The sequence below is a fragment of the Pelobates fuscus genome, chromosome 2, assembly GCF_036172605.1.
Source record: "Pelobates fuscus isolate aPelFus1 chromosome 2, aPelFus1.pri, whole genome shotgun sequence".
Classification (NCBI taxonomy): Eukaryota; Metazoa; Chordata; class Amphibia; order Anura; family Pelobatidae; genus Pelobates; species Pelobates fuscus.
In genome coordinates, this window is record NC_086318.1 from 8,753,698 (window position 1) to 8,775,260 (window position 21,563).

The 21,563-nt window shown below is 44.6% G+C and overlaps 1 protein-coding gene across 1 annotated transcript in view; it reads right to left on the bottom strand.

Moving 5' to 3' along the window:
• Positions 1-327: 327 nt before the first annotated feature.
• LOC134585362 (uncharacterized) overlaps positions 328-21,563 on the bottom strand; it is a 42,586-nt gene continuing 21,350 nt past the window's right edge. The window contains exons 5-7 of the mRNA XM_063440767.1: positions 9,673-9,732; positions 2,074-2,175; positions 328-1,031 (exon numbers count right to left, since the gene is read on the bottom strand). Of these exons, the coding sequence (XP_063296837.1) occupies positions 457-1,031; positions 2,074-2,175; positions 9,673-9,732 (737 nt within the window). The 3' untranslated portion in view covers positions 328-456. The remainder of the gene's footprint in view (positions 1,032-2,073; positions 2,176-9,672; positions 9,733-21,563) is intronic.

A 21,563-nucleotide genomic window follows, 5' to 3' on the forward strand; every position in this document is an offset into this window, starting at 1 on the left:
CACAGAGAAAGCTCCCCACCAGATAACTGCTGCAGAATTATTTACCAAAAAACACTTTTTTTTTCTTATGTTAAAAAGAGGATTTTGTTTCCAAAGTGTTATTTTAAAAAAGAGGGAATGTGTGTGATATACGTCCAAACAGCTAGGGGGTTATTTCAACTGTCTGCCAATTCCCCTAAATGTGACCAGCAATGAATGTAGGAAAAACTGCACCCTACACCACAATATTGACAGCCACTCCATGTTACCAAAGCAAACACTGAGGCCACTGCTTTTAAATCAAATTAACTTTAACAATGTAAATAAATATAAACAATTCATCCACAAGTCATTATTAGATCTAATCACAGAATAAATATATAAATAAACATATAAAACTGACAGTAATTTGAGTTCCTAGTTATACAGGATTCGTAGTGAATTCTGCTGTACAGTTTACTCACTGAGGAAAGGTGTTCAAGGGATTTTGTTGTTATGTTTTTTAGCCAGGGTCATGGTGGATGGGTGACTAGTTGACTGAGGAGATGAACTTAAACTTGTTGGAGAGAAGCCTGGAAGAAAGTTGGATGTGCTTTTTGAGGGCAATATACACAAAGATGAAAGGATCTGGGAAGTTGGGATGTAGGAAGCGGCAGGCTGAGAAGCAGGGATGTAGGTTGCTGCAGGCTGAGAGGACGGCATATACGGGGCATTAAGAGGCAACGAACAGTCTGGAGATGAAGGACTCTGAGAATAATGCATGTAGGGGGCAGTAGGACGTGGAGCTGATATGTAAGTTGTATAAGCAGAAGATTCGGCAGATGTTGGCATAGGGAATGGTATAAACATGGAAGGGAAGGGCATGGAGTCATTGCCAGAAAAAATAGTTTCTTTTCTTCCAGTCTTTAGCAAGTCATCAGACTCTTCTGCAATGTGCTGATAGTGCAAGCTGGCCATCTGCACAAGATTATGATTCAAATAATCAAGCCTCGTTATGATCTCCTTCTGCTGCGTCACCAGCTTCTCAAGCAGTTGCAGTTCCTGGCATTTATCTGTAACAGGGAACATTAAATACAGGAAACACATTGACACAAACTAACTATACAAATGTATGCAATTCAGCCACAAAACTCATTCACACACAAAGTCCATCATTTGGAAGGAACATGCCACAAGGCAATCACTCCATAAAAACATCACTAACGTGGAACAGGAGTCAGGGATACCTTAAGAGCATTATCGGCCCCTGGGCTAAACAGCACACGGTGGCCCTGCCTACACAACCACTCAAAGGAATAAAAATGCAAATTATTGGAAAAATGAAGCTTATATTTATTAATACCTCCAACAAAATCAGTGTTTAAACATTACAAAACAGCAGAGATTGATCCACTCAAACGTTTAGTAGGTAGCAGGGGAAGGCAACTGACATGGACTGTTATAGATATTAGAAGAACTTTATTATAGCTTTACGGCTTCACAACATTATGTGTGTTGATTTTGTCTTGCTTTTGTACAATTAGTATGTGTATAATGTTTTCGTCAAGTAGAAGATACTTATTAGCAACAGCAAGATTGCATGTACAGACAGCAGCGGATACTGAGGTTATAAGTCCACAGAAACGTTTTAGTAAAGAGGGTTTGAAGGTTCTGAATAAATTACCCAGAATAATATACTAAAAAGCTGGCAAGCCTATGGGGCCCCTACGATCAATGCCCAGTACGCCTATGCATTAAGACAGCCTTGACAGGAATTGAGTATGGTTGTGGCATGTTGTTGTGGATAGAATTCACACACTAAGTTGTGATATTTATTTAAATCTTTAGTCAATTATCCAGGAAATTCAACACAGCAAAACTTTTCCTTAAGTTTTTAGAACTAATCCTACATTACTGATGTGGCAATTGTGCTCTATATCATTATTACTTCCTTTACTACATATCTCACATTATTATTTTGATTAGGCTATGCACACATTGTTGTATTTCTGCACAGCTACACAATGTACAAAGAACTGCACTGACTAAAAGAAAAAAAAAATAACTGAGAAACTGCTACAAAAGAGATTCCATCCCCATAACTTAGCACCATACCAGCTGTAGACTCGGTGTCGGACCTTGACGTCTCTGAAAAGTGGTGAAGAATTTCAGGTTTTACATCCTCTTCATCCTCGAGGACACTTCTTTCCAAACCAGCTGTGAGTAGAGAGGGGGGGGAGGAGAAAAGGAGAAAAGCGTTGTCAGGTACCGAAAAAAAACAAACCATAAAAAGACACCTTCATCAAACACGATGGGCACCCCTCTAATCCACGAATATTAATATATAAATAGATGGTTAATGTGTGCCTGATGGTAAATTCTAATATGTCAAAACATCGACCTTAATTATATTCTATCTGCAAAATCCAATAAGTTTAATGAATTTTGAGTGAATTTATTGCAAGCTGAAATTTTAGCAGCAAAACCAGATAAACGGTTTCAGAAAAATCATCTGATAAATGTACTTCTGAAGAAGATTTATCTGCCTTTTTAAATGACTATCCCTGTTAGTCATAAAAAAAATTAATAAACTAAAGGCCTATAGAGGTCAATATGGTCCAACCCAACAAAAGAAATACCCTGATTACCCCCTCATACTAATAATAATGTATGATTTTTTAATACCTGTAAAAAAAGATTATATATATATATATTTTTTACCATTAGATGTCTGTAGTGGAGCCCTAGTCCTAGCAGGGACTCTCCTCCGCTGGTTACTGCAACATACATTCAGGAACAAGTAGATCACCCCAAGGGAACAGCCAAACACAGTAAAATAATCCAGGAATCTCCCACCTCCTCCCCAGCAACTGGACGACACTCAGCTCTGGGGGTATAACTGCCTTTAATGGAGCCATACATGGCCTTTTATGTGAATCCCCATGCAAGGGGTTTCCAAACACACATTCCAGGTGCATTCCCCACTGGAACTGAGAGTAAACTGAGACAAAATATACAACATAATTACATTAACTCTCATGTCCAGGACATGTATAATAATAATCACCCCAAAACATACAGTTACCCACAAGATACCCCCTTAAGTCCTATATCCCCGGATAGCCTGGGTCTGATCGCCCAACATATCCGAAAAGTGCTCAGATCCCATGAACGCAGCCAAAACGCCACCGGGATATAGTTTAGACCGACCAAACACGAGGTGCCTGCCAAAAAAAGGTTCCATGAAATCAGGCTGTGCGGTCGGTCTCTTTCGGGAGTATCAAATATGCGAAAAACAAGGCATGAACTGTTCGTGCAGAAATTCTTTCTGTGTATCTTGTTCGGGTGTTTGTTCCCCTTTAACGCCACTCTGTTCGTCTGAATCCCCACGAACATAACTGAAAGTGGAAGTCCCAGCGCTGTTCGCACCGTCGATTGTCAGATTTTAGTTCCATACACTCGCCAACCAAACACGTTGTCTCTGTTCGTGGCTAAAGAGGGCCGCTGCCACTTGTTCGCACATAACAACAGCGATCACGCAGCCGACCGCTTGGAATGTTCAGGTTATTGTGGTTGGTAGAGGTGTGAAAAGAGGTTACTGGGGTTAACGAGCGGCACATTCCACATATGGGTGGTCTGGCGTTCGGTAATTTTTCGGTTGTCGAACAAGATGTTGTTAATATGTGAGGGGACTGCTATTTTACCAAACGGCCAGACGAACAGGGGAAAGAACAAGATGATCCACGGACTATGAGCATGAAACATAGGAAATAACAGGGGGGGAAAGATACAGAGAGCCCATAGCAGGAATAAGGGTAACAGTCCAAGATTCATTCTGCTAAAATGTCTTTTTTACTTTTACTTTTTTTATCTTTAGCCCCACAAAAAAATCCATTAAAGGGACACTATGGTCACCAAAACAACTTTATTTTAATGAAGCAGCTATGGTGTATGGCTTATGCAGTCTCACTGCTCAATTCTCTGCCATTTAGGAGTTAAATCGCTTTGTTTATGCAGCTCTAGCCACACCTCTCTGCATGTGACTTGCACAGCCTTCCTAAACACTTCCTGTAAAGAGTCATCAAATGTTTACACTTCCTTTACTGCAATTCTGTTTAGATTTTCTTATCTCCTGCTCTGTTAATAGCTTGCTAGACACTGCAGGGGCCTCCCATGTGATTAAAGTAAAATTTACAGAGCAGGAGATAAAATCTTTTAAGGTAAGTTGCATCTGATTGAAAGTGAAACCCGTTTTTTCATGCAGCCTGTGTCATTCACAGCCAGGGGAGGAGTGACTAGGGCTGCATAAACAGAAACAAAGTGATTTAATTCCTAAATGGCAGAGAATTGAGCAGTGAAACTTCAGAGGCATGATCTATACACTAAAACTGCTTCATTAGGCTACAGTTGTTTTGGTGACTATAGTGCTCCTTTAAATCCCAAATAACTTTTATAATAAAAAATAAGGACCAGATCATAAAAAGACAACTAGAAAAAAAAAAAGCAACGCTAAACAAAGGGCTCTGCACAGACTGGCTTATGAGGGCTTTCCCATGCTATGCAATTTCAGGCAGAGGGCTCTGGTTGGTTGGATTGTAAGCCAACCAATCATAGAGATCTGACCGGTAAGTCTCAATTATCTCAAGACATGTGTTATTTTTATTAAATCGATCTGAACCAATAAAAGCCATAGTGAGAGCGATAAGCAGTATTGGTGTGAATGTAATCAAGGCCATAGTTAGAAACTTGTATTATTTGTTTCCCAAAGGGAGCACTTTTTTTTTGCCAACAGCATTTAAAATACAGCTAATGGCTCAGTAATTAAAGTTTCCAAGTATTCAACAATGTCAGGAGCAGACTGTAAATCACAGTACTGCTTCACAAAATGTAACTGTATGTGAGTACCAACTGATGGTTGCAGTGAAAACAGAGAATAGGGGAGAAAGCACAATGATAAGAAAAGCCAGTCCAGCTGTGTAGAGCACGCAGCATTATGAGAGATAACATCCCGTCCTGTAATAGCGCTCCGTCATGGCAGGAAATTGTGAGCACTGGGTCAGATAAATGAAGAATCCAACCAACGATGCTATAACATGCCTGTTTATAAATGGGGAAAGGGAAAAGTATGCAAGTAATTTATATGGATAAAATAAAATCATATTCTGAAAAAGAGATTTTATTGCAATATTTAAAAAATGCAATGTCCGTTTTCCTTTTAATAAATCCAGATAATCCAGGTTGCTAAGATTCCTTTACCTTTATGTCTGAGGTTGCAAGTTCTTTGAATCAGCAGATTTAGATAACAATTGGGGGACTTCCGGCAATGCCTGTTTAACATAGGGACTGATGGAGCTGCAGCTCCAGGCCCATGCCCATGGAATAGGCTAATGTTGAAATTTTTTTTTTTTTTTAAACTCTTAACATGCTCTTGCTTAACCCCTTAAGGACACATGACGTGTGTGACATGTCATGATTCCCTTTTATTCCAGAAGTTTGGTCCTTAAGGGGTTAAAGGACCACTGCACACTTAAAACAAAATGACCCAAAAAATGCAGAGGTTTATAGATATACACCCAATGAATACATGCATGTATGTTTTTATGCATGAATTTATTGGGAATATTGTCTAAAAGAGATTACAAAAGCTGCAGTTCTCTTTCCCCTTACACTTTCAGTCTCTTCACAGGGAAATAACAATTCAGAGGTGTCACATCCTGTTCCTGGCTGCGGATCATTCCTGGCAATGGCTTCAGGTATCCAGTACTCTTTTTACAATTCCAGTTTAGTTTTTCTGGTTTTCTATTCCATGTCTGGTTTTCTTTATGCTGGGTTTTCTTGCTACATTCCTGTATTCCGTTCCTGCAATTCCCAGTCTCTTGGATTCCTTTAAATGTTTGTTTTTTGTTGACACACCCGTTCCTTTGCCATTAATCTTTTTGTTTCAGTTGGTTCCTGCAGGTAGTTGATCCAAGTCCTCTGCCCCTTTCTTGCAGGTAAGTGCTGGGTGTGTTTTATTATTGTTTATTTAGTCATGCATATCTAGGCAGTTAAGACCCACCGTAATTAGAGTACTTTGGCACAGTGGTGGGCTGCATACATCTTGGCCATTTATGTATGTCTAAATCTCCCATGTTTATTGCACATATTAGTACTTAGTTATGTCTCTTGTTTTGCCTTGTATCTCTTGTCTTGTTTTATTTTGTCCTGTATTCCCAGTTCATGTACAGTCCTGTCCTGCCCTATCCGTGTCCTGTTCATGTTTCCCTCTTGTATTGTGTACATATTCTGGGTTCTGCTTTCTGTCCTTCTCTGGTTCTGGGCTCTTCTAGTCTTGTCTTGCTATCTTCCTTGGTGCCTGTTCTAGTCTTTTTTCTAGTACTGGATACATATCTGCTGCAGAGCCTCCCTAATCATATCCTGGGAGGTCTGCATATTGTCACCTGGATCCTGGGATCCACAGAAGCTGCATCAGGGCCCTGTATGTGGCCGCACAAACGCTGGTGCTCAACACCAGGAGGCGTGTGGTTACCCTGCACCACGCCCTGATAATCCATTTCCACACAGTGACTCCTACTTTCAAGATCAGGCATACAGGGTCCCGGCCACCAGACCGCCACCCTTGACAAGAGGTTTCTCCAAGCTGAGGAGCTGGTCTGAGGTCTGTGAGGGAGGGGAGGTTAGCACACTCAAGTAGAGTGTGCCTGCTACTTTGTTAGCTCGGGGGAGCCAGTGCCATCTTAACAGCATTATGGGCCCCCGGCAAAGCAGTGCACTGGGCCCCTGCCTTCACAACAACTCACAGGAATAAAAATTTAAATTATCGATAAAATTTTATTTATTGGTAACCCCAACAAATGCAATACATATATACATACAGACTGCTAAATACGCACACACCAACTACTGAATACACACACAGACAGCTAAGTACACACAGATAGACTGCTAAATACATACACAGTCCGCTGAATACACACACACACTGCTGAATAGACAGACTACTGAATACACACAGATCATGGAGTACACAGGCTGCTGAGTACACACAGGCTGCTGAATACACACACACACACAGACTGCTGAATACATACAGACTGCTGAATACACACGCACTCACACAGACTGCTGAATACACAGACTGCAGTGAAGTGTTGTGTGTGTGTGTGTGTGTGAGGGGTGATGTGTGTGATGTGTACAAGGGGTGCTGTTTGTGTGTGTGATGTATGAGGAGTGCTGTGTGTGTGGAAGGTGCTGTGTGTGTAAGGGGTGCTGCGTGTGAGAGGTGCTGTAAGCGAGATGTGCTGTGTGTGAGGGGTGCTGTGTATGAGGGGTGGTGTGTGAGAGAGGTGCTGCGTGTGTGAGGTTCTGTGTGTGTGTGTGATGTTCTGTGTGTGTGTGTGTGTGAGAGAGGTGCTGTGTGTGAGAGGTGCTGTGTGTGAGAGAGGTGCTGTGTGAGAGAGGTGATGTGTGTGTGAGGTGCTGTGTGTGTGAGGTGCGCTGTGTGTGAGGTGCTGTGTGAGAGAGGTGCTGTGTGAGAGAGGTGCTGTGTGTGTGAAGGGTGCATTGTGTGAGGGGTGCTGTGTGTGAAGTGCTGTGGGTGTGTGTGTTGCAGAGTGTGAGGGGTGCATGGAGCAATTTTTTTTCTGTTTGTTGTTTTTTTAAATACTAAATGTACATTAATAAAATCTGCATTTCCCACAGAAATCAACACTTATATAAACTGGGGTTAAGCTAGGTTACTCCTCACCCATAAATCACTTCAGTAAGCTGAAGTGATTTTGGGGTGTGGACTGGTCCTTTAAAGTATGAAAACTTAAGAGGGATGTAGGGAAACAAAACTGGTGTGGCCTGGCTGACAAAGAAATTAGTTAAGGTAAAGCTGACTTTACGCACAATGCAAATGCTCTTGCTGCTTCAGTCTCTCTATCACTGTAGCATGTTCCTTTTCTTCTACATTTACTATATACACATTTCCTCTGTCCCAGACAGTATAACAGGAGCCTTTGCCTCCTAGTAAGAAGGTAAGAGTAGTGGACAAGTGAGTGCTAGGGGACAGTCCTTAGAAAGCGTAGAGCGAGCACATCATTAGATGCATTTATGCCAAGCTCAGGGTGCTGTCTGCCTGGTATGCCTTTTGCTGGCCAGTCTGCATGATTGGCAGGCAGCCTGTCATCCATTTACACCAGTCTGACCTAATTCTTCGGGCAGACTCGGCCCCTTTTTGGGCATGTTCGCCCCTTTGGGCAGTTCTGGTAAAGTGATTTGTGTCAGTGGCCTAGCCTATTACTCTGCTCACCGACATCCTGTTGTTAGGGTTATGGATTTACTTGAAAGATGAAAGCCAGATATTAGCATAGGGTATGTGTTGTCTTATAGCTATATCCTGTGAGTTTCTCTCCAGCAACACTTTCACCAGATATTAGACGCTTGGGAGTGTTTTTAGTGTTTTCTGTCGATAAGATTCTGTAATTAGGCCAATCATAATTGTCATTACTAGACCCAACAGGCCCTTAATCTGGCCCCGACTTCCAGTACATGTGGATGAGTGATTAGCGGCATTTAGGGACATTTTGTAGGCTGCCATTAGTGATAAACCTTGCTTACAGACACTGTTTGTGCCTTTTGTAACATTATTCACTTAGTAACACTTCAAACTCCCGAAGGGGCACTTTGAACTCCCGAACGTTCAAAGCGGTTCGAAGCGGTCGGCTTGCATTCGAACATGTGGCGGCGGCCTTCTTAATCCGCGAGCACAATGAGCGGTGTTTGGTCGTATAGTGCATGGAACTGAAATCTGACAATCGACAGCGAGAACACCACTATACACATACCTTCCACTGATGTTCGGCTATTCGAATGGGAATCGAACAGCGTTCGGTGGGAATAAACTCCCGAAGGAGAGACATGAATTGAGCCTACTTCCGAACCTATACGTTCGGTATTTTATATCCTACTTCGAATTCCAGAAATAGACAGACCGCACAGCCTGATTCTCTGGAACTGTTTTGGGCATGGGACCATGTGTGCGGAGGTCAAAATGTGACTTCCAGAAAATTCCTGAACCCCTGAACTGATCTGGGTGATTTTTGGATATGCTGATCACCCAGATCAGGGCTATCAGGGGATGTAACATGTGTGGGGATCTTATGTGTTTTTGGGGTACTTTTGGGGAGTTAATATGACTCAATTGTCTCCCAGGCCAAGGGGAGGGATTGTATGATATGTAGGGAAGTGTCATGCCTTGTAACATGATTGTATTGGTCTGTGATTTTGCACTGCAGTCCCCCACAAGGTGCATGGGGGAGTGCCCCTTGCATGGGGATTGCTATAACAGGCCAATTGTGGTCCCATTAAAATCAGTTCACTTCACCCTCAACACACAGCCCCGTCTCATGATTGTAGGGAACAGCTATACTGCTACAAACACTAGCTCTTATAAGAGGTATACACAGCTATACCCTGCTATACTCTCTTGGAGGAGAGGCCTTCCCACTGGGAGCTGGATCCAGGGTGGGAAGGGACGGCGAGACCCCAGCCAAGCTGCGGTGTCCAGTGCGGTGCTTATGGTACTCAGCATCAGCTAGGAAGCATCGATTGGCGGAGGTAACCAGTCGGGGTGCCAGGCGGTCCGCCACATACATGATACCCTCATGAGGTTTCTTACTTTTCAACAGGGCAAAATGCAGTGTTTATTGTTGGGAATAACTCACTTACTGACTTGTGTCTTAAGTAGGGTAAGATCTTCAGGAGTTTTGGAAGAGAGAGCACTTTCATCTGCAATACAAAAGTACATAGAGCCAATTGAAACATTAGAACAAACAGATGGATTAATATAATCAACAGAGGGGATTATTAGAACAAAGAGAGAGGATGATTTCCTAGAATAAATAAGTAGGAGACCAAGCCATGACATTAGACTACTAGCTAATTATCCATAATTTCCTGCAGGGTAGAAACAACATTGTTTTAACACCGAACTCTACCCTGAACTATAAAGTTTACTCCAGGTATAGGCAGCCTTCAGCACTCCAGAGGTTGTGGACGGCATCTCCCTTGATGCTTTGCCAGCATTATATCTGTAAGAGCATTATGGGAGATGTAGTCCACACCATCTAGAGCGCCAAGGTTACATGAGCTTGACCCATTGCATTGATTATGCTTTAATTAACACTATATTTACAGTAACCATCATTTCATTATTTATTATAGTGGCTAACACTGAATCCAGCTCTCCCACGTGATTTCTAACCGTGTCTCTGGAAAATATCCATAATCAATGCTAAATGTAGGACATTGTGTTGTACATAAAAGCTTTCCCATGGATATCTGAAAACAGAACAGTCACAAATATCATTTTCCTGATAAAATATGTTCTAATTTGGGGGCGGGGCCTGACCGCCATGCTGACCGGTCTCATGTCATCAAGGCTCCTGCTACATCCAACCTAAAATAGCAATAATCTTCGTCCTAAGGACACCTAGGGAGCGGAGTTGCTCGCTCAAGTGCATGAGTGAAGGTTGGCGCCACCGTAGACTCTGAGATCGGGAGTTTTGGGGCACCTGAGGTACAAAGCTTTGGAACCTGCGGCCTAATCGGACGAGGGGCGGGGCGGACGGCCGCTGCCCTGCCCACAAATCTGCCAGCTACACTGCAGTCCTGTGACACACCTCACAGGCCCCAGTCGCCCCCCCACCCCCACAGGCCAAGGGGGTTATCCTGGCCCCCACCTGAGGGGACCGAAGACCAGCCACTCACCCCCTACGGGGCCCGCTCGACAACTGGGCACATGTTGTGCTCCACTCACTTAGGGCGGCTCCAAGACCGACATCAGGCTACACAAGCCATCAGCAGCGTACCTAGAGGCAACTAACCTCGACTTTGGGGACTCCTGCAGGAGCTTCCTCAACATCCGCCTGCATCATTCAGCCACCGCACCTAACGGCTGGGCCTGGTCGCCACATCAGCCTTCCGGGGCCTTGAGCCTTTAGAGGACATCCCTCAAACCGCAGCCCACCACCTGGAGGGAACATACTTACCGGGAATCCCGTTGCTGGCCATGTAAGGTACCGGAACCGAGGGCGCAAGCGGTCAGCTCATTCAGAGCCCGGGGCTGGCGGTGTGATACGCACCAGACTCTCCCTTCTGTCGAGACTCAGCTTCTATCACATCCAGGTCGGAGGCACAAGCAAATGAGATCCGAAGACCCAGTAGGCCGGAAAGCATGCTGCCACTAGCACCCTGCCGACGCTGGACCCATGGGACAGCAAGACTTCCCCAAAGTAAACTCCGGTGGACATTAAGCTTGTTGTATTATATGTTAAAATTGTGTTAGCGCTATTTGTGAGAGAAACCCTCCCAAGTAAAATAAAAAGGGGGGACTCTACTGATATTCTAAAAAAGAAAATATATGTACAGCCATTCTATATGATACAATATCTGTTGGTTACCAGTAAGCCTTGCTTCTATTTGTGATATCTTATGGCAATATATATAGTTTTCTAAAGAAAAATGTGCATTCAGATGTCCCAGAGTTCCTTGATATTGTGGGGGTTAGATGCTGAAGCAGGGGTAAAAGTCTGCTATTTAAAACGACCGAATAGAATGGCTGTACATATATTTTCTTTTTTAGAATATTTTTATTTTACTTGCGAGGGTTTTTCTCACAAATAGCGCTAACACGATTTTAACATATTGTCTATATGAAATTGGGAAATTTCTAATGTGTTTTTAGCTGCTTTTATGAATTTTTTGATTTATTGTTAATCTTTATTGGATATTGATTTTTGCGCTCTCTTATCTGCTTACATTGTTGTATTATTTGCATAGCCACACATGTGACCAGCATTACTTCTTATTAAGTTAAGCGATGTCTATCATAACTACTAAGTCGGTCTGCGCTCTGTTCTTCGATGAAAAGCACTCACTCATGCACTGACATCCTGATCTTAAGCAAGTTAATAATAATAACCTTTAACGTTTTTAGCTATGCATGTTCCTAGCATGTACCGTTAAGTTCCTCGTGTAGTGCCCATAAGACGGGTCCCCTAACTACCTAACTGTCAGGGTACCTGTGGTCTCTACCTCCGAAAGAGGTAGAGACTTAGCTGTTCCTCCATCCAGACGGTCTGATGGCTCCCTTCCCCGCGGTCTATCCGGTCATGCTAGGCCGGCCGCGAGGGAGTGACTGCCTTTTACAGCATCTAGGCAGGAAGTAGTCATCAGGACACTCCCCCGGAACAACCTGTCAGTCAATGGCTGCAGGACCAATCATGACGCCTTGGAGGCGTGGTTACTGCTCTGAACAGGGTATTTAACAGAGCTTCTTTCATTAGCTCATTGCCCTGTCGTGGTTCTAGCTTGTTCTAGTCACTCAGTGCTTGTGTATTCTATTATCCCTTTTGGTTTTGACCCGGCTTGTTTACCTTACTCTGCTTATCTCTGTTACCCTTGATTTGGCTTGTCTCTCGCTTACCTGTCTTCTGTTACCCTCGACCTCGGCTTGTCTATGACCATTCTATACTGTACTACTTACGTTAGTCCGGCCATTCTAAGGTCCGGTATACGTATCTGGCTACTGTTTGTACTCTGCGTGTTGGATCCCTGTCCCGATCCTGACATTACGACAGGGCCAATGGATCCTGCAAGTACAAACAGTCAGCTGGCTGCTCCTGATCCTAGGTTTGAAGCCATGGATCACAGAATGGATCAGATGGCGCTTGCGCTACAGGCTCTATTAGCTTGTGCCAATAACCCACCAGAGGAGATACGTAATACCCCTGTTTCTCCTGTCGGTTCAGGTCTAGAGGTAGCCACAGTGGGTGCTTCTTCTCACATTACCCCCCCAGTACGTTATGGTGGGGCTCCTGAGAAGTGTCGTGGTTTTTTAAACCAAATTAGTATCCACTTTGAATTGCAACCTCGCTCTTATCCTACAGATAGGGCAAAAGTAGGATTTATTATCACCCTACTCATTGAGAAGGCTCTGAGATGGGCCAACCCACTATGGGAGAATGATAATCCATTAGTTTATAACTATAACGCATTTGTAGCTGCTTTTAGAAGAACATTTGACCCTCCAGGTAGAAAGGTTAATGCAGCCAGATTACTGTTGCGCCTGAGACAGGAGAACCAAACACTGGTGGATTATGCACTAGAGTTCAGGTCTCTGGCGGCAGAAATCAAGTGGAATGAGCAGGCGTATATGGATGTATTTTTGAATGGCCTATCTGATGTAATCCTTGATGAGGTTGCTACCAGAGAACTCCCTGAGAATTTAGAGGATTTAATTTCGTTCATCTCTCGTATAGATGAACGTCTAAGAGAGAGACAGAACACTCGAGAGAGGAACCAGAGACCTTCTTTTAGGTTAGCTCCCGCTGTTCCAAGTCCTGACTCCACGATATCTTTGCTTACTGAACCTATGCAGATAGGGTATACCCGCCTCTCTGAGGAGGAAAGACAGCACAGGAGAAGAGAGGGTTTGTGTATGTATTGTGGAGCCAAGGGTCATTTACTCTCGAACTGTTCTAACCGCCCGGGAAACGCTCGCACCTAAGTCTCTCTAGAGGACAGGCCTTGGGTGTTTCTATTTTGTCCTCTACTCCTGATTATAAAGATCACAGGCTTCTGCTACCAGTTTCCTTAACTTGGGGGAAGGAAGTAGTAAGGGCTATGGCATTGATAGATTCCGGTGCTGCTGAGAATTTTATCGACCAAGCCTTTGCTAGTAAGAACAATTTCCCGTCCCAGCTAAGGGAGACACCTTTGGCCGTTGAGGCCATAGATGGTAGACCTCTACTAGACCCTGTTATCTTTCGTGAGACCATACCCATTAATTTAAATGTGGGTATCCTACACGTGGAGAATTTATCTCTTCTGCTCATTTCGTCTCCTTCCGTTCCCATAGTTCTGGGGTACCCATGGTTGAAAAAACATAACCCTATTATCGATTGGGAGTTAGGAGAGATACTCTCGTGGGGCCAGGGCTGCCAGGATCGGTGTTTGTGCAAGGTTTCTCCATTAGCTAATATTAACATACCGGAGAATCCTACTCAGTCCACAGAAAGACAAATACCAGACCTTTACCTAGACTTAAGGGCAGTGTTTGACAAAAAGAATGCCGATTCTTTGCCTCCACACAGGTCATTTGACTGTAAGATTAAGCTTCTACCCGGCACTATGTCTCCGAGGGGCCATGTATATCCTTTGTCTGTTCAGGAAAACTCTGTTCTAGAGGAGTATATTCGGGAGAATTTAGAAAAGGGATTCATCAGGAGGTCTTCTTCTCCGGCCGGGGCTGGGTTCTTTTTCATTAAGAAGAAGGATGGCACGCTGAGACCATGTATCGATTACCGAGGCTTGAATAAAATAACTGTCAGAAATGCCTATCCTATCCCACTGATTGCCGAGTTATTTGATCGTCTTAAGGGCTCCAAAATCTTCACCAAGTTAGATCTCAGAGGGGCTTACAATTTGGTGAGAATCCAGCAAGGTCACGAGTGGATGACGGCATTCAATACCCGGTATGGCCATTACGAATACACTGTTATGCCATTTGGACTATGCAATGCTCCTGCAGTATTTCAAGATTTGATTAATGAGGTACTTAGGGAGTTTCAGCATGATTGTGTTATTGTTTACCTGGACGACATACTAATACACTCTAAGGAGATTGAGACTCACCATAGACAGGTCAGAAAGGTATTACACAAGCTGCTGCAACATGGTCTATATTGCAAATTGGAGAAGTGCAGTTTTGATCAGTCTCAGGTAGACTTTCTTGGATACGTGATTTCTGGGGAGGGTTTTAAAATGGATCCTGTAAAACTCCAATCTATTTTAGACTGGCCCTTGCCCAAAGGACTCAAGGCTATCCAAAGGTTTATTGGTTTTTCCAACTACTATAGGCGCTTCATTAAAGGATACTCCTCTATCATTGCGCCTATTACCAATATGACCAAACAAGGGGCTGATACTAAGTTCTGGTCTAAGGAAGCTCTGGGTGCTTTCAAGACTCTCAAGGAACTTTTTGCCTCGGCTCCCATTCTAGTCCATCCTGATACGACTCTGCCTTTCTTGCTCAAGGTCGATGCTTCTGAGACAGCAGTTGGGGCTGTTCTGTCTCAAAGGTTAGGGGTGGATAAACCGTTACACCCTTGTGGTTTCTTCTCTAAGAAATTTTCTGGGCCTGAGAGCAGATATGACATCGGGGAGAGGGAACTGTTAGCAGTCATTAAAGCCTTAAAGGAGTGGAGACATTTGTTGGAGGGGACCCTACACCCTATTACGATTTTGACGGACCACAAAAACTTGTCCTATATTGGGGAGGCTAAGCGCTTATCCTCTAGACAAGCTCGTTGGTCCTTATTCCTGACTCACTTCAATTATGTACTGACTTACAGACCTGGTTCTAAAAACTCTAAAGCCGATGCATTATCTCGCCAATATGAACCTTCTACTGTACCTGAACCAGTTCTTTCTTCTATAGTTCCGAAATGCAATATCATTGCTAATACGAATCTCAGGATTCATTCTCCATTACTGGCCGAGATCATTAAGTTGCAACATTTAGTACCTAAACAGACTCCTGCGGGCCGTCATTTCGTTCCTCCTGCTCTTCAACTGGAACTTTTACAGTGTTTACATAATAGCAAGATGGCGGGACATCCTGGTATTCGCAAAACTTACGCGTTGATCTCTAAGGACTTCTGGTGGCCTGCTTTACGGAGGGATATTGAGGAGTTCATCGCTGCATGTGAGGTTTGTACTAAAACCAAACAACCCCATACGCTTCCATGTGGATTCCTGCAACCCTTGGAGGTTCCAGAAAAACCATGGTCCTGTTTGGCCATGGACTTTATTGTCGATCTACCTATCTCTAAAAGACAGACTGTTATCCTCACCGTGGTTGACAGGTTTACTAAGATGGCACACTTCATTCCCCTGCCTAAACTCCCGTCTTCTCCCGAATTGGCAGAGATATTCGCTAAGGAGATTTTTCGCCTACATGGGATACCCTCCCAAATTGTATCGGACAGAGGCTCCCAATTTGTTTCCCGCTTTTGGAGGTCCTTCTGCTCTCAACTTGGTATTAAATTAAACTTTTCTTCTGCCTATCATCCTCAGTCTAACGGAGCTGCTGAACGTACCAACCAGAAAATTGAACAATATTTACGATGCTTTGTTTCTGAACACCAGGATGATTGGGTCGGTTTGATTCCTTGGGCGGAGTTTGCACACAACAATCTCGTTTGCGATTCTACTCATTCAAGCCCCTTCTTCATGAATTATGGTTTTCATCCGTCTATTCTTCCTTCGGATTCCCCTTCCCAGGGGGTGCCGTCGGTTGATGTTCATGTTGCCAATTTGAGGAAGTTGTGGGATCAAACTCGACAAATCCTTGTGCACAACTCTATGTTGGTCAAGAAACACGCTGATAAACGTAGAAGGGCGGCTCCGGTCTTTGTTCCAGGTGATAGGGTATGGCTGAGCACGAGGAACATCCGTTTAAAAGTGCCCTCCATGAAGTTCGCTCCTCGTTATATTGGACCCTACAGGGTGCTGACCCGTATCAATCCAGTTGCGTATCGTTTAGCTCTTCCTAATACCTTACGCATCCCGAACTCGTTTCACGTTTCATTACTGAAACCACTCATATGTAACAGATTTTCCTCCACAATAGCCCCTCCTCGCCCCGTTCAGGTGGAGGGTCAGGAGGAGTATGAGGTTAACTCTATTATTGATTCTCGAATCTCCCGGGGGAGAGTACAATATCTGGTTGATTGGAAGGGATATGGTCCTGAGGAGAGGAGTTGGGTACCTCAGGAGGATGTTCATGCTCCCCGTCTCCGCAGGGCGTATCACTCTCGCTTCCCATCTCGTCCCGGTTCATTCCGCCCGGTGGGCGTATCTGAGAGGGGGGGTACTGTCAGGGTACCTGTGGTCTCTACCTCCGAAAGAGGTAGAGACTTAGCTGTTCCTCCATCCAGACGGTCTGATGGCTCCCTTCCCCGCGGTCTATCCGGTCATGCTAGGCCGGCCGCGAGGGAGTGACTGCCTTTTACAGCATCTAGGCAGGAAGTAGTCATCAGGACACTCCCCCGGAACAACCTGTCAGTCAATGGCTGCAGGACCAATCATGACGCCTTGGAGGCGTGGTTACTGCTCTGAACAGGGTATTTAACAGAGCTTCTTTCATTAGCTCATTGCCCTGTCGTGGTTCTAGCTTGTTCTAGTCACTCAGTGCTTGTGTATTCTATTATCCCTTTTGGTTTTGACCCGGCTTGTTTACCTTACTCTGCTTATCTCTGTTACCCTTGATTTGGCTTGTCTCTCGCTTACCTGTCTTCTGTTACCCTCGACCTCGGCTTGTCTTTGACCATTCTATACTGTACTACTTACGTTAGTCCGGCCATTCTAAGGTCCGGTATACGTATCTGGCTACTGTTTGTACTCTGCGTGTTGGATCCCTGTCCCGATCCTGACACTAACTCACCTAAACAGGTTATTGCATAGCAATCCATATAGGATGACTGCCTTCCATGTGTGTCTGGCATGTTTAATCCCGACGCAGTCTTGTATTATTTTCTGACATTTGAGTACATACGCCTGCACCTAGCCTGTGTCGTGATTACATGCTATATGAACCTCCTTGGGAAGGGTACTACCATGTTTATCTACTGTTCATAATATAAAAAATGTACATGCCTTAACTAATGTCCTGCGAAGCCTGAGGATTGCCATTAGTGTACCTCAGGCTTATTTGTACTACTCAGATGCACTGCAAAAAAAATAAATAAAAAATAAAATAAAAAAATATGTTCTAATTTAATTATTTGTCCAGGATAGCATTATGGCTGTACGAGTGTTGTAGGAGATGTATCCCACAATATGAGGAGCAGTGGTGGGACTAACGGTGCGACCAGATCCTTTGCCTTCCACCTGTTCCTGGGCCCAGGAGGTGGTCGGCTTAGGGTCCATGTCACTAAGGAAGAGTAGGCACCTGCTTTACCTAGATGAAAGGGGCTGTGGCGAAACCAGCTTCGCCACTGTGAACTGGAGAGGCCTGGTTGCTAGCCTCTTACCTGCTGACTATGGCCCCTGGGTTATTTGGGGCATATTGTATTTAATTGTGCGACTGCTGGCCCTTTAAGCACAGGGAATGGTATTTTATTGTACTGCTGCTGGCCCTTTAAGAACCGGCTGGGGACATATTGTGACTTTGCTGAACAATACCCCTTTAAGACTATGTCCCCAGACCTGTAAAATAACTTGCCCCTGGCTCTCTCCCACTTGGTTCAGTACATAGGGCTTACTGAACCAAGTACCACACAGGCAGACCACCCAGAAGTTAAAGTGTGCAGGCAATTTACCTCCCAGGCTGTGAGGTTACTGCAGGTTAATTGCCGAGCGCTGGGTGGCCGCCATTCGACAGCCGAACACGTGGCGGCGGCCATTTTAGTCATCCGAATGCGGTCAGCGGTGTATGCTAAAGATACTGTGGAACTGAAATCGGCTACACATTTTGCCGAACACCGCTGACCCTTACCTTCTCCATCATTTCGTTTTTCAGCTCCAGAGACTAAGTCCCGTTCGAAATGGGACTTAGTCGTTTTTTTCGCATGAAATTGACCGGCCGCACAGCCCAAATCTATGGAACTGTTTTGGGCAGGAAATTGTGCTTGCAGTCGGTCATAAAGGACTTCCAGCTAACTTTTGATCCACTGGAGGGATTTGGTTGATTTTTGGAAGGGTGTATGTTTAAAGTGTGCTGATTCTAAATATGCAGTTTTTAGGAAGATTGGATGTATGGATTTAAAGTTATAGCACATGTATAAAAACTGTAGTTTTCCTGGCTGTATAATTATGTTAACTGGTTATCTGAGGGGAGGGGATGTGTGGGTTGTACCATGTATCTGACTGGTTATTTTATGCCTCCCCCTGGGTGTGGCCTGTATGTGTGAGTTGGAAATAAAAGCCAGGCTGGATGAGCCAGTCCAGAGTTCTTGCTTAACCCTCAAAGCGATGTGTCGTCTCGGTCTTTGGGGGAATGGGATTGTATGCTGACTGCCAAGAGTGTAAGCCGATGTCTGCTTTTCTTGTTCAGCTGTTCCAGTGTTCGTGTGGTTCCAGTCGGGAGAATGGTGTTTGCAGTAGCTGCCTGTGCATCTGGAAAGGGGATTATCGCCTAAACTGGGTTTTATCCTCTTGTGTGTGAAACGGTCCGTTACAGGGGCCTACTCTGCTGAAGTGTAACAGGGGAGGGAGAAAGGAGGCAGGCAGCAAGGAATCGCTGATGTTCCTGCTCTTTGGGATGTGTGGTACCGGCGAGGGATCAGACAGGGATCCCGCGAGGGATCAGTGAAGAAGAGCAAGAAGATTCATACAGCCACTCTACCTCATGGAGAGGATCCACTGGACTCCAGGAAGAGGACCCACACCAGCCTTCCCAAAGGTAGGAAGGCAGAATGGGCCTAACAAATAAAACCACCGGGGGGGCGTGGCTTGGAGTCAGACCTGAATGGCAGCAAAGCCAGAGAGCTCCGCTCCTCTAAGCCCTAAATCAGGCTTAACACAGCACTTATTTGGCTAAACAGACCCACCCCAGCCCCCTAGGAGCACGAATCCAGGCTCCCACACTGGACCCATGGACGGGTGTCTACATACCCCTGCTGGTATGTAGGGCTCCGATTCCAAAATGGCACTGTTGCCTCCCCGGCAGGAGCAGATCATGCCACGCTGAATAGCATTTGTGCAGAGCTGCGGTCCCTGCTTCCTCCATGGCCACCAAACAGGACTTTCAAGCCCTCACCTCCACAAAACAATTAAAACAGAGATGGCCCTCATCCGCACGGAAGTTACCGCACAAGGCTCCAGAGTACAGGCCATGGAAAACACGACCCAAGGCCTCGTGGCCCAGGCCACAGCTGCAGATGAAGCGATATCCAGACAAGGCACCATGTTGTTGGAAATGAGGTGCCAGATGGAGGACCTTGACAACCGCAGCCGCAATATATGGGTGAGAGGTGTACCCGAAGCGGACAGGGAGGAGGACGTGGTGGGGTTACTTACCCACTCACATGGGATATTACCAATACCCACATTTTGTTGCATGGCCTGTGGAAAGGGGGGGGGTGCGGGACATGGGGCAATATGCCCTGGGATAATGCTAAACCTGCGGAAACCTTGTTGGGATAAAGTTAATATGCATGTCAAAATTGGGCATTAACATTAGAACACGACTTCATGTATATAGTATGATGTTTTGGTTTTCTTCACTAGGGTGGGTGGTCGCAACTCGCTGCATCTTAGTAAATTTGTAGTTAAGTTTAAGTGCTAAACCTAGATATATAAGCAGGGCCAATGAGAGGGCAAGCTGTCACGAAAAGACATCTCCATTATCTCTCAACCAAAGACTGTAGTCTAAAGGTGGGTGCTGAGCCAAGTTTCCCACCTAAACTCGTGTTTGTTCTACGGGTGGTGTGGTGTTGTTGACCCAGCCTCACAGACATATTGTCTGGATTGGGCTCCAACGATCATCACTGCCACATGAGTATCCCCCTGATTTCGGGTTGGAACAATCTGGGCACTGATTGCCCACAAAGGGAGTAAATTGCTGTTATTCTAATCTTTCTCTCTTCCTCTACTACCGTTCTCTGCGCACTCTCGGCCGCCTCTCGCCTATCATCGGAGGGGCGGGAAGTGACTGAGAGACCCACGCCTCACACACTGTCATTGTTCTGCCTTATACAGCCGACCCAATGCAAGGGTTAGAGTCAATGGGGCATTAACGTCAATTTTTCCGATCCTCAACAGTATAGGGCAGGAATGCCCTCTCTCACCCCTGCTATTCGCAGCCTCCCTTGAACCATTCTTTATTGCAGTCAGGAAAAATCGAGACATCGCAGGATACCATTGGGAAACAACCGAACAGAAGGTAGCCGCCTACGTGAACAACCGCCTCTTTTTCATAACCAGACCACGCATCACTTTACCCTGCTTGATGAGGGAATTCGGAGAAATATACGGCCTTAAGCTAAAGCTCACGAAGTGTGAAGTACTGAATGTTACTATCCCGCCGGAGGAATTCACCAACTTACGACCTCACTTCCCATGGGGATGGTTTGGGATAACAGATAACCCCAAAATGAGCTAATCAAATGGGTATCACCCTTTCTCAATACGCCACCACACATGACTGATGTATGCACAACCGGGTGCTATTTTAGGCATTAGCTTATTTCACTTATTTTATATATTTCATTTAATCTCATCGCATCTCAGTACAGGAATATTTGTGTGGTTTACTAATTGATATTTGCTATATCTTAAAAATGTTCATTGTATAATGCTAGACCTTATCACATGTATGCAAAAGGTTGAATTGCTAATAACCTATGCGGAGTCTGCGTGCTCCTTCTTCTCTCTGTACTTTCTTTAAAAAACAAAAACAAAAAAAACTCACAATAAAAACAGATTTACAAAAAAATAAAAAAATAATAAAACCACAATAACATTATTTATTGAGTGTGTGTGTGTGTGTGAGAGAGAATGTGTGAGTTTGTCAGTATATGTGAGTGTGTGTCTGTCAGTGGGTCAAATTAGTG